Genomic DNA, 14328 nt, shown 5'->3' on the forward strand with positions numbered 1-14328 from the left:
AAGAATTAAGGGAGCATTTTGATCTTCATTCAGCACAAAGTTTGCATCAGAAAAGATAAATATGTAAACATGGGTATTTTTATATGGACCAAAAGCAGTGGGGTTTGTAGAGTTTTCAACTGAAGCAATTGTCTTGTGAATACCAAATTCTTACGTTTTATGATATTTTTAGTAACAGAGCTGCACATCCATTGCCCCCACACCAAGGAAGACTCATGACACAAAACTGGAATAATGTTATATTTATTAAATATAACATACTAAATCAAATGGAATACAGCCAATTATCTCAAAATACTTCGGGCAGGTGAGGCTAAGCCTAACTATGAGGGATTACACCCTCGCCTTCTAAAGGTAACAATTCTCCTCAATCTGTAACTCCAGAGTCAAGGACGTGGGTGAATTCCTCCCTCCTTGCTCTTAGAGCCAGTTATGTGGTTCCAACCTCCACACCATGGCCCCGCCGTATAGGCGTTCACCATGATGCGCAAGCCGGTCCCACAAGGACACTACCCAGATCCCCACCAGACCTGAAGCCCTGATGGTTCCTTAGGGTGTGTCCCTTTTCCAGACTGCCTTAATCACCTCAATTTAACCCCCAAATACCTCACCTGCCCGAATTCTATGCCAGCCAAAGCAGACACACCGCACCCAACCCGAGAAGCCAATTGAATTAAACCCAAGCAGTATGGAGTAGGCAAAACCAAAGGGATTCTGAAATCAGGATCCCCCCCAAAAAATTCCTACTGAGCCCCATTTTGGCGACCAGCGAAGCCCATACTGACAAGGGAGGGAGGGTGGGTGCCGCAAGGCAAAAAAGGCACGCGCTTGGGGGAAGGAGCAGCTTTATAACTGCTGCTCCTGCGCCCTTACCGTTGGATGATCGATCTCACGTGGTGCCCTGCCTTACTTTCGAGAACCTTCCCGCGTCTTCCTTAAATAGGGTGAAGGCAAATTACGCCCCTTACAGGAACGTAATTTTTTTGGTTCATTTTGTATTGGTTACTTACAGATTTCTTATGAGTCATGATCAGACCTCCTTGATGGTAGAGCTTGTGCAGATACAACTGCATTTGCAATTGTCACTTTTCACTGTGTATTCGGTGCCAAGGGGGTCTTCTGTAAACGAATAGTGGACTGATGAAACAGATGCATACATATAACTAAGAATGCTACTTGCACCATTTCTATCTTGCCTCCCAATGAATATAATTTGACCGCTTTCACATATATTTATTCTGCTCATTTTAAAGACATCACTTTTTAAAAAGAAAAAACTATATATAGGGTTTTTTTACGATTGCATTGTGAATGAGCTATTTGTATACTTATTTGTCACAAATCTCAAAATCATATATTTCTACTTTTGATGTTCTTTGCTTGTTGGAAAGGCCTGATGGAATACTGAGTTTTTGATCTCTGAGGATGTACAGATATATAGAATTTGAGCAGTAGGGCTGCTGTGGAAGTGCACTCCTGACTTTGTTCAGATGCATAATCTTCATTCCAGGACCAAGCTCAAAACAATAGTTCTGCATTTTTGCAGCAGAAGCTGGTTGTGCATAGTGCTGATTGGCTGGTGCCTGTGACATCATGTATCCACCTCCCCCTTCTCCCTGTAACAGTTTTTCAACATTATTAAAATTGGTTCATTTTTTAAAAAATTAGGCACTGAATAAAATTTTAACTGTACAAAATGACACTTTAAATAATAATCATGTTGACCATCACCCCTGACTTTTAGTGTAAGCATGCTTAAATTTTTCTGGTATATCTGCATAGATGCTGTACACATTTCAAATCTGTTTTAGATTTAAGATTCAGAGTTGGTCCATACAGCACTCTCACCTCATGGAGGGTGCTTGAAATAACACCTATATGATTACCACCACGCTGTCCTGATTTTGCAGTTGTTATAAGAGTGGCTAGCATATCTTTGATCATATAGGAATTTGCTCTGTCAGCATTGGCAACTTCCCAACAATGAAACTGAGACATGCAGTACAATCCTCCAAAGGTGTCTCCTGAGTTCAGCGGGACTTACACCCAGGTAAGTGAATATAGGATTGCAGCCACGCTATGTGATGTGTTGAGTGACTGCAGCATTAAACATCTCCATATGTTACAGCCACTGTGTGGAAGTTATTCATATACAGGTAATTTCAAAGCCCCTTCACATGATGATTGTGACACACATGTCCATTCCCAAGTGACCACCAGTGAAGAATGTTGTAGAAAACCTCTATCACCTTATTGTGTTATGATTTCCTGTTTTTAATCCTTTTAATGATCCAAGATCTTTAACCCATCAGTAGTTTAAAGAACATTGGGCATTTTTTTCTGGTTTTGGTGTTTGATTGGCTTTTCTTCAAAAATTCTTTAATAGTCCTTTCTTTAAAATGCATGACACTGTCAGATAATCCATCAGTTCAGAACCAAGACTCTAGTTTCCTTGTTTGGTTCTTCAGAGTCAACATAGAATGAGCAGAAAATCAGACTCTTAAAGGTTCTGACGAAGCGAGCTAAGACATGATCCGGAGAATATTCACTGTTGATTCACATGATGCCATTGGGACTCTACCCACCATTAAGGGCTACTTAGACTCCTGTGTACAGTTTCTGGTCTCTTCATCTCAAAAGGAATATTGTAGAGAACGAGAAGGTGCAGAAAAGGGCAATCAAAACCATCAGCGGACTGGAGCAGAGCAACTCCTCTATGAGGGAAGGTTACAATGTTTGGGGCCTTTTAGTTTAGGAGCGGGAGAGGCAAGTAAAGGAGGAACATGATCAAGCAGTGTGGGCTCTAGGCTTTGAGGGCAAGGATCACTCACTAGGGTCCTTCTGTACCACTTCCTTCTCTTTACCATGCAGTGTCATTGCTGCTCATGCGCTTGTCCTGTCCCAAGGGACAGCGCAGGGTGAGTGGAGGATGATTTATTTATTTATTACATTTCTATCCCACCTTTCCTCCAAGGAGCTCAGAGTGATGTATGTGGTTATCCTCACAACAATCCTCTGAGGTAGGTTAGGCTGAGAGACAGTGATGGGCCCAAGGGCACCCAGTGAGCTTCATTATTGAGTGGGGATTAGAGCCCTGGTCTCCCCAGTCATAGTCCAAAATTCTAACCCAGGGTATGGTCTGAAGGCGCATGAGGTCACCACCTTGTTAAAGCTAAGCAGGTCTGGGTCATCCAGTGAAACTGATTGGCAAGAGGTTCAGAGCAAGCAAAAGGAAATACTTCTGCACATAGTGCATAGATAACCTTTGGAATTTGCTGCCACAGTGCTGAGGTGATGGCAACATTCTTAAACTGTTTTAAAAGGTGGTTGGAGAAGACTGCAAGTGATGGTGGCTATATGCTACCTCCATGTGCAGAGACAGCATGCCTTTGAATACCAGTTGCTGGGAAACAGAGAGTGAGTGCTGTTGTGCTCATCTCTTACTTTCAGGCTTCCCCTATCATTTGGCTGGCAGTAATATAGTGGCAAATTCAGAAGTGCAGGGTCCCTTCATGATCGTCACACCATGCCCCCTCACAGTCACTTCCCTGTCCAAGATTATACAACAAAATGAACTTTCAGTTTGTGTTGGAGTATTTTATTTGGAGTACTTTCCCATAGTGATGTAGTGCAATGATAAATGTAGATTGTTGCCTTTCAGCGAGATCTACTATTTTCTGTGCATGTACCTGAACAAATGTACTAAGATGCTGTAAGGTAAGGAACTTTCTTGGCTGAGTTTCTCGACTTGGTTGCCATACTAAAACTAAAGGCGAGTATGTTAGCTACTGAGAAGAGTCTTTTCAGTGGCTGACTCACCTCCTTTCACTCTGATTGGCTCCAATCAGCAGGAAAGGATACAGAAGACATAGTTCCCTGCTCCCCCAAAAGTAAGGGGTCTGGAACCCTAGATGACTACACCCCTGCTGGTTGGACACTGCAGGAAACTGGACTACATGGGTCTTTGGTCTGATCCAGCAGGACTCTTACAAGTTTCCTACATAGAAAGTATTTCCATATGGGGAAATGCTTGTAGTCCATGTAACTGTGGCAACTGCACCCAGGGTTTGTTTTTTGCCATAGGCACAGGGCTGCACTCACTGCTTGTTGCCTTCTGGAAGCATGATACATAAGAACATAAGAAGAGCCTGCTGGATCAGGCCAGTGGCCCATCTAGTCCAGCATCCTGTTCTCACAGTGGCCAACCAGGTGCCTGGGGGAAGCCCGCAAGCAGGACCCGAGTGCAAGAACACTCTCCCCTCCTGAGGCTTCCGGCAACTGGTTTTCAGAAGCATGCTGCCTCTGACTAGGGTGGCACAGCACAGCCATCATGGCTAGTAGCCATTGATAGCCCTGTCCTCCATGAATTTGTCTAATCTTCTTTTAAAGCCATGCAAATTCCATAGAAAAAGCACCACACAGAGGAAGGAAAAATACGTTGGAGAATGTTAACATAAGCTTTTTCTAAAGAATTTGCTCAGCGATAGTCTGTTTCCTCCACCCCACAATCACACGAAATGCATTTCACATACTCTCAAGTGTAAAGATCAGATTGATGTACTGATTGGTTACTAATCAACCTTAGCTGATGCATATCACATATCAAAGGCTGCAGCAGAGAGCAGGTGTAATGGACAATCAAGTAAAATGACTATTTTGAGTTGTGTACACCCATATGTGTCCCTGACAATATAGTGGCATCTGTTTCCAATTACAATTGATTGCATATAGCCAATTACAGGCATAGGGAACCTTTTTCAGCATGAGAAATGTGTTTCCTTTTGAGCAATCCAAGGGCCGCATGCCGGGGGGGGGGGAGCAAAAATGAGAGGAGTAACAAATGTAAATTTTTACCTTTATATAATACCTGTAATGATTTGAAATGAATGCCGATGAAAATTAAAGAAGAAAGCACAAAAGCAGGACTACAGCTGAATGTCAAGAAGACTAATGACAACAGAAGAGTTATGTAACTTTAAAGTCAACAACGAGGACATTGAACTTGTCAACAACTATCAATACTTTAGCACAGTAATTAACCAAAAGGAGACAATAGACAAGAAATCAGAAGAAGGCTAGGATTGGGGAGGGCAGCTATGTGAGAACTAGAAAAGGTCCTCAAATGCAAAGATGTATCACTGAACACTAAAGTCAGAATCATTCAGACCATGATATTCCTGATCTCTATGTATGGATGTGAAAGTTGGACAGTGAAAAAAGCAGGTAAGAGAAAAATTGACTCATTTGAAATGTGTTGGAGGAGAGCTTTGCATATACCATGGACTGCAAAAAAGACAAATAATTGGGTGTCAGAACAAATTAAACCAGAACTATCACTAGAAGCTAAATGATGAAACTGAGGTTATCATACGTTGAACACATCATGAGAAGACATGATTCACTAGAAAAGACAATAATGCTGGGAAAAACAGAAAGGAGTAGAAAAAGAGGAAGGCCAAACAAGAGATGGATTGATTCCATAAAGGACAGCACAGACCTGAACTTACAAGATCTGAACAGGGTGGTTCATGAGAGATGCTTTGCAGGTCGCTGATTCATAGGGTCGCCATAAGTCATAATCGACTTGAAGGCACATAACAAATAATAGGTTAGTTTCTACACACACTCATACACCTTTCTATCCATCATCCATCCAGATAAACAAGAGGCATTTTCAGAGGTCAAGGGCCCATTCCAGACAGGTAAAAACACTAGATATATGAAGCAGGACAGTGAGAGCATGCAGACTGGGGAAAGTTCTGAGAGCCAGGTAGCAAGGCCTGGAGGACCACATTTGGCTCCAAGTCATAGGTTCCCCATCCCAGCCAATAGAGTAGGTTGTGTGCATACATGGTGCCCACAACAGTTTATGCAGCCCCAATGGTTGGCAACTCATTTTACATTCTCTGACTGTGCCAATTTCAACTAGCTCTCCAACAAAATGGTTTGTGTGCCCAAGACATTTGACTGTCCTCCTCTGAGGGAGATACTTCTTTAGAAATATAGTGTTTATAGAAACTGTGGCATTATCCTGCAAGAGATATTTACTCAGCTTAAGGTGGCCATTCATGGCAAGAACCAAACTAATAAAGCTATCATCTGTAGTTATTCTCAGCATTGAAAAGCTTTCCATTTTTGCTTCCCTAACAACACAAATGAGGAACTTGATCTCATCAACAAACCCTTGTTTGTTGGTGTAGCATTGCAAGATGTTTCAAGGTTTAAGAACAACCTTGGAGTAAATTCAAAGACTTCTTACTCCAACTACAGATACTACAGAAGACTATATACGATCTGCTGTGAAAAGGAGAAAGCAGAGTCAGAAGAGAATTAAGGACTTGTCTGGTTTCAAATATAAAATTTCAACCTGCCCTTTCACAATGGTTGAAAGGACTAAATTCAGAGATAGTGAGAAATCCCAGCTGGCTTTGTCTTGCAACGCAAAAGAAGAGATCCTGTTAAACAAGAAGCTTAGAATGCTGGAATCCCTGAAGAAGCAGGCAGAAACCTCCCTCACTCTTGATCAAAGAATCTTGTACAACAGATTCAGCCTCAAACTCAGGAGATCAGAAGTGGCTCATGCTAAGCTGCACAGCAATACAGATCTTGTCAAACAGCTGTCCCGGAGCCTCTTTCCAAATTTGCATACGGTTGTGACTGATGGTAGCAAGAAAGCTGTAAGAGTTGTATTACAGAATGCAGAAGCCTCTAGAGCTATTTCAGCTCCATGTAGAATCCAGACCCATCTGGCACCAGTCTCAGTTGCCAAGAATCACAGTTGCAAAGACTTGCTAGGTAAGGAACCAGAGACTAAGGATCCACAGAAATGCCTTGAAGCCGTCAAGGAAATTAATATACAAAGAAGAGATCATAGGAAGAATACATCAGATGCTAAAAAGGTTTCCATTTGCATTTGGGAAGGACAAGCTGATTTAAGTCAGTCCATCAACAATCTCCAATACAAAAGACCCTACACTGCCAATCATCAGAAATGTGACAAGCTGTCTGAGGCGAGTTATAGATATCAAGAGATTGTGATGAACCCCCCTTCACAGGTACAGCATCCAGCATCTGTGGCTACAGATCCTAGTGTGTCTTTGTGCCCTGAAGAACTTGTAAATAAAGGACTGAAAGAAGGCTTTCTGGAGCAAAAAAGGAGTAGCAAAAGCCAAAGGAATCACAAATGGAGACCTAACTCTAGGCATCTTTTCTTGGAGTTGGATAACACACCACCGAGAACGTACTCCAGCGTGGACAATCACATGACGGCAAACAATCAAGGCTGTTTTAATAATAAAGTCAAGCTCTTTCTCCAGAAGATCACAGCTTTAAAAAAGGATGAAGGCTGTCCTTTACAAGATTATTATTCTGAGCGACTGTTGGAAAAGTTAGGCAGAAAGAGTCAAGTAAAGCAGGATTTGCTATGGCATACTGAACAGGAGCAGAGCAAATGGAATCCAGTAGGTCCAGAAACCTATCACCGAAGCATTACGATAAAGAATCTGGACAGGGATTTTATGAGAAGGGAAAGTTCTTTAGAAATTCTGATACGGGAATATTATAATGAGATTATTACAAAAGAGAACCTAATTGAAAGAAACTGGCCCAACAATAACCCTTATCAAATAATCACAGAGTAAGGTTTGGGGAGTTTTGTTTCCAAGAGCTGACGTAGATGTTAACAGAACAGGAACTAGCATCCTTGTGTTTCCCAAGATGTGCTGTATTGTTTAGTAGAGCCCACTGTTAGATTTGGGACCAGCATTGAGTTTCTTCTCCACCCCATCCCACCTGCTGCTGGCTGCTAAGGCAGGAAAGCCCGCCACACCACCCTCCCTCAGCCAGGTGACCACCAGGTTTTTGGCTACAACTCCCATCAGCCTCAGCCAGCATAGCCAATGCTCAGGGATGATGGGACTTGGGAGTCCAAAACACCTGGAGGGTCCTTTATGATGATCCTGACTCACATGGTAAGTTCTCCTAAATACTATAGCAGGGGACTGGGAAATTTGCCAAAGAGATGTCAACCCTATGACTACTGTAATGTCTAGCTCAGCCCTGAGATACCTGAGCTGCGATGTTTTTCTGAAAAGTGATTTTGTTGAGTTTTTGAGATTTGTAAGTGCCACACTTGCATTCACTTAAAAAGGAAAGTTTATCCCAACCAATCCTCCTCTTATAATAAATCTATCTACAAACACTCACTGGCAACCCTTATTTACATTTTGGCCAGTCATTGTAAATGATTAGAAATCAATACATTCAGAAACGAGATCGCTGGTATGCCAAATCCAATTCTTGCCATGGCTATGTAATTGAGACCCAAGTCACATAGCCAAGGTTGCTCTAGAAGTTTGCATAACTGGGATAGCGGCACAGTGAAAAATGGCATCTAATGCAGTACAGGTTGACCATGTTCCCAAGAAGTTCATCTTTCATACCTTGTACACCATTTAGCCATCATGATGTTAAAGAAGAACAAGTGCAGGTAATTGTTGCTTTAAACAGGGGAGAGTCCAATCTGAAGGGAAGTTTGAGGAGTGAGGCATGATTCACTTAGTATTTTGAATTATGTGTATTCTTAATATTTGTCTTAAGTGCTTAGTGATCTACATGTTCTCCATTAGTCCCAAGCCACCCCTTTTTAAGTTTCACAAGGGGAAACAAATTTCAAACCCAGTGTAGGGATTGATAAGTTTTCTCATGTTGTGTATGCATGCAGATCTATTTAGCCTAATTTAACACATTACAGAATTTAATTTTGTTGGGATTTGGGACTTACAAGCAACTTACATATGGACAAATCATGTTCTAATCATCAAATCCCCTTCCAAAGACCAATCAAGATTTTGGACACAGTGCCTTACGAAATAAAAACAATGGGTGGTGTCCAACACTGATGTTGCACAAAAGGAACAGATTTCTGTTCACAGTGGGATTTCCTCTCTCCTCCCTCTGGCAGACCCTCAACGTCTAGAGTTTGGGTGATCCTCCAGAGCAGATTTTCAGAGTATTGGGGTGGGTCCACAGGAATTTCTTTTCAACTTTCCATTATACTGGGGGAGAAGTAGGGGAAGTCCTGTTGTGCAAGTGGAACTCCAGTCATGGAGCATTGGATACTGCCATTAATTATACTTGTTTCTCCTTCATTCTCCTTTTCAAGCTCCTTCTATAAAGCTGGACTCAATACCTGTTGTCTTTCTATTCACATTACAGAACACTGCATGGGGTAAGCTCAACTCAGTTGTATATCCACAGCCAGATTATCTTGCTCAGGAGGGAAGGCACAACTCGTCTATCATGCTCGTCACCTTTCCCTGCAATGCAGCAGGCTGAATTCTGAGCTCTCTTCCTCCTACTGCTGGGGTTGTTGCCATTTGTTGTACTCGTATCAGCTGCAGTATTTCTGCTGCTGTTAGTGCAGGAGCATCAGGGAAAGGGAGAAAGTTATATTCTTCCTTCTGGCCTTTACTTACAAGCACCAGGGACTCCAGCTCCAGTTAATAATTTTGTGAGCATTGCTTGTCTTCACCCTAAAGACAGTTTATACTACAACATGCTCAAATGTGTAACAGCCCTTTCCTGAGCCATCTCAGTGGAAATTGCCTCCCTTCTACAACAGAGTTTATTCAAGGGCAGGTTCGTGGTATAGGAGTTAAAATGCCCAAATCCTTTGATATGTCAATCTATGTACATTCTATATTACCCTAAGAAAAAGACATTGAGAGAACTGGCCAGCCTGGATAATTATATTGAGAGTCAGCTCATCTATAGAAAGCCAATTTGAAATCTGAAACGATAAAGAGGTCCCAGAGATCAAATGTGGAAACTTTTGCCTGCAGAGAAAGCACTCTAACATCGACCTATAGCCCCTTCAATAACACTAAGCATAAAACAGGAGAGAACATAAAACATCTAGCACAAATGGATGTTATATAACTAATACCACATAGTGAAACAGGAGTAGCTGCAGCTTAATTGCTTGGTTTGTAAAAGAAAACTGCAAATGTTGTCATTCTCTATTATGCTAGTACAGAATGCAGCTCTGTTGGTCCACTCCATCCGAATTAGGAGAGGCTGGGAAGGTATTCCACCAGTGCCAGGAAGCAGTGATGGGCTGGTTAGGGGCCAATAAATTGAATCTGGCAAGACCCAAATGCTGTGGGGTAGGTGGTTTTTGTAGCTGGATATTAGGTGGACAACTTGCTCTGAGAGGGATTGCACTCTCTGAAGAAACAGGTTTGTAGTGGAGTACTTCTGGGCATCAGTCTGTCAAGAGTCCCAAATGGTCTGCGGCTAAGGGTGCTTATGGGCAGCCTAGGCTGGTTTGCCAGCTACAGCTGTTTCTGGACTGGGATAGTCTGGGCTCGTAAGACCATGCTTTAGTGACCCCTGACTGGACTACTGCAACACACTTTACATCAGGTCGCCTTTGAAGACGGCCCAGAAGCTCCAGCTGCTGCAAAATGCAGCTGCCAGTTTGGTGAGCAGGGCAAAGCAGCCCAATGGGACCATCTGTTGCTAGTTTTGAAAGCAACTGCACTGGCTACCAATGAGCTAAAAGTTCCAATTCAAGGTAATAGTAGTAGTGCACAAAGCCCTAAATGGTTTGGGATCCAAGTACCTAAAAAGATAGCTTTCTCCCCTAAACCATCTCAGGCTTTACAACTGGCAGAGTAGACGTTGGTGATGGTGCTGATTCACCCTGACTTATGATAGGGTCTACTTCACTACGAGCACTTAAGACAGAATTTAAAAACATTCCTATTGACCCAGGCATTTGATAGCTGAAACATAATGTTCAAGGTTACCAGGAAATTATTTAGCTGTAAGAATATTTGATTGTTTTAAAGTGCTTGCCTTTCTTTGTTGCTCTGGACTCCTTTGGAGGAAAGGCAGAACAGAAATTTAATGAGAAATAAATAAATAAATATTTATATAGTGTGGTAAATAACCATTTACTGTATACAATTCTAGATTTTAAAAATTAGCTCACCACATCTTTCATCAATGTACTACTAATATACAGTATTGTATTCCTTAAAGTGGGAAGCAGGAAGTGCACGTAACTGAATAGGTGCTCATGTTCCAGAAATGCTTACTGTGCAAATAAGACCTACAATAAAATGTTGCAGTGCACTACCCCCAACATAGTGCTCCTCTTCTTATGGTACTAGAAGAAGGCCTCATATAAGGACTTAAAAACAAATGGAAAAAGTGACTTCAGCTACAACCCTCAACACACATCAAGTAGTAAGCCACACTGAAAACAGTGGAACTCATTTCTGAGTAAGATATGTCATCCTATGCAGGTTAAGAAGAATACATATTTTATATAGTGCTTGCTTAGGAGCATTCACAAAAGTATATTTGACTGTTAACAGATATCTTTACTAGGGATCTGTTTCAGCCATTTCCATCTCTTCAGGTTCCTATTTTAAAACTGCTTATAATTTTGAGACATAAATAATCACAGAAATATATACTTAGCTTTTTTCCCTGCTTCCATCAATAAGAGGAGTAAAAGCTGCACTAATTTTAAGGCACTCTTGAATGGCAAAGGCTGTCAGTTTCAGATGAATTAATTGTTAAGGACAGCTTTATACCGAAGAGAGTCAAATATACAGTGCAATTTAATGCAAAATTCCTCATCAAGAAATTCCAAACAATATCCAGGGTTAACTTATGAAACTAAGAAAATCATTTTTCTTCTTTGTCACTGGACCATGGTGGAAAACATCACTATTTTATTTAGCATTATTGTTACATAAAAATTGCCTGTTTCTATTACTAAAAATAATAAAATAATCCTGAAAGATATATTTTCTCTCTCAAACTAATACCAGTTCTGCACAGATCAAGATGATGTGCTGTATAGTAGTCAGGCATAGCAATCACCAAGGCACAAGCTCAGATCTGCACATCAGTTGTCATTTACAGTAAGAAGAGGTATGCCAATTACATTGTCTTGGTTAAAAATGGACAGTCCCTTTATTGTTACAGCAGCAATCACCAGCGTGCAGGGACAATCTGTAGAAAGGTAAGAGATCTATCTCTCTGATGTGGGGTGCAGGTTTACATTCCAAACCTCTGGGATGTTATGCAAAAGACAGAAGTGATCCTAGCGTTTATTTTTGAGACATATAATGAATAACTGGGAGTATTACAATGCACACTTGCCCTTAAGATGTTTTATTTTTCCCCTATTGCTAGATTTTTGGTGGGGAGGGCAGGGGGAAGGAATCCCTTTGCTGCACCACTGATCGTTATGCCTTGAAAAACGGAACAATTCATTAAAATAACTTGCAGGGAAGACTGGATTGTCTATTTAAAATATCAACATAATAGGCAATTAAAATTTCATTTTAAGTGCACTTCACATGCTTTTGATTAAAGACCCCATGTTCTGATTTCTCCAAAAACACATTTCATCCTACTCTAACGCTGTTTGGCTGAAAATGCACTTTTCCCAGTAAACATCTTTAAAAAAACAAAAAAAAGACAAAGCTCAACCGAACTATGTTTATGCCTTCATACAGCTAGAAACCTTGCTAATTAAAAACACAGTATGCTACAAGACAAGACTTGTGAAAGACAACATATATAGTGAAATGAGATTTTTTTTTTAATTGTTGTGCTGTGACTAAAGTAAAGTTCTCAAGGCTGCAGTTTAACATTCCAAGTTCTCCCTTCCATCTTTATTGAATCTAAAGATTTTCCACACATTTCTTTGGGGGCTAGAACAGCAGTCATTGCATCACACCATTTTGTTTTCCAAGACTTCAAGTTTCAAAAGCAAAACTGTTCGAAAAGTACAGTTCCTGATTTTGATTTGATAACTGGGACAAAAATGTAGTACATACTTAAAGGTTACACAATCTACAAATGATGGCAATATTTTCCTTGGGAGAGTACAGTTTTGTTTTCTTGTAAATACTCAAAAAGGCTCAACTTCAAGCAGTAATAAACACAAGCAAAAGTGATTTAACCCTTTAAAATAAATATTCAGGAAAACCTCTCTGTACATACAAGTGAAAGAATATGTAACACTTTCACGCTAAAAGAAAATAATTTGTTCATAGAAGCAGCTGAAATCTGCTGTTCCAGCCCAATGTCCCCAAGTGAAGAAGGGAGGCACAAACACAGGTGACTACTGTAGCTCACTATCTCTTATGGCCTTTTGTGGGGTTTTTGATTGATTGATTGATTTTTGGACAGGGACACCATTACCACCAATCTCGTTCTCCCTTTTGTTATTTTATTCATTTTCGTTACAGCATGCCAAATCCTTTGGCATATGTGATGGCCTTCAACAATCTCTCTTTAAGTTTTTCTTTGCTGGAGTACTCCGGAAGCAAAAGGACATTAAAGCATGTGTGAGACGTAGGTAACCTACGGAGAAGGAAAAGAGGAGAAAATAATTAGATCACAGCAGATCAGACCAACATGCAGAAACCTTGAAAAATATCATACGTTCTGGTGCTCTGAGCAAAAACTGAGTTTTATCAAAGCAGCAACATTACTTTGCCTGGGGGTGTGGGGGCTCATTTGAAAAGAGGCTTAAAACATATTTGTCTAACCATGCTTACAATCATTACTGACGTTTTAAAAAGATTTTTACAAAAAACAAGTTTACCTTTCTGTGTCAGGGCCATTTTTGGCTATAATCATCTTTAGTTTTCCAAGTCCTCCTACTGGTGCTCTGTCAGTGCCTGTTGTAAACTGGAGGAATAGTCTTTTTTGCTCATCTGTAAATGAATGGACTATTTCCCAAAATTCCCTGTTGAAGCAAAAATTAAACATAAATATCCTGTGCAGAGCACATCATCTTATACTGCATACACATAACTGGATGAAATTGTGCTTCTTGTTCTTAGCCTCAGAAGAAGCAAATACATGTGTACTGTATCAACATGTTGTTTTCTGTGTCTTCAAATGCACAAATGCTAGGACATTCAAATAAAGGGACACGCAGATACCTCAAACTAGCTAGGGACATATAGCGATTCCAGATGTGTATTCCTCGCAGGTTGAGGAAATGTGTGCTCAGTTCCTAACACCTACAGAATTCTATCCAGCAGTGTGGGTAGCTGCAAACACAGAGCCATGAGCAAATCATCAACTACAGAATGTGAGAGACCATAATCTCCAAGCAGGGTGAATTGATTTAAATCAAGGCAATTTAATAACTGAATTTAACATACAAGACTAAAAAGAAAAATTTAAAACCGCTGATTTAAATCAAGTTTTCCATTTTGAAATCCATCTATTTCCAGAACAAGAATGCATTCTAATTGACTGCTCTGCTATGAAAAATATATTGGGTGA

The 14328-nt window shown here is 40.8% G+C and overlaps 1 protein-coding gene across 6 annotated transcripts in view; it reads right to left on the reverse strand.

Annotated features, from left to right (window-relative positions):
- Positions 1-11038: 11038 nt before the first annotated feature.
- Positions 11039-14328, reverse strand: part of UBE3A (ubiquitin protein ligase E3A) — a 54576-nt gene continuing 51286 nt past the window's right edge. For 5 of the 6 annotated variants that reach the window (XM_061626934.1, XM_061626933.1, XM_061626937.1 and 2 more), the window contains 2 exons: positions 13637-13780; positions 11040-13392 (listed from right to left, as the gene is read on the reverse strand). In XM_061626934.1, the coding sequence (XP_061482918.1) occupies positions 13272-13392; positions 13637-13780 (265 nt within the window). In that variant the 3' untranslated portion in view covers positions 11040-13271. Of the gene's footprint in view, positions 13393-13636; positions 13781-14328 lie in introns of all 6 variants that reach the window. The other variant, XM_061626938.1, reaches the window with a different exon arrangement.

Source organism: Rhineura floridana, chromosome 5 (assembly GCF_030035675.1).
Source record: "Rhineura floridana isolate rRhiFlo1 chromosome 5, rRhiFlo1.hap2, whole genome shotgun sequence".
Taxonomy (NCBI): domain Eukaryota; kingdom Metazoa; phylum Chordata; class Lepidosauria; order Squamata; family Rhineuridae; genus Rhineura; species Rhineura floridana.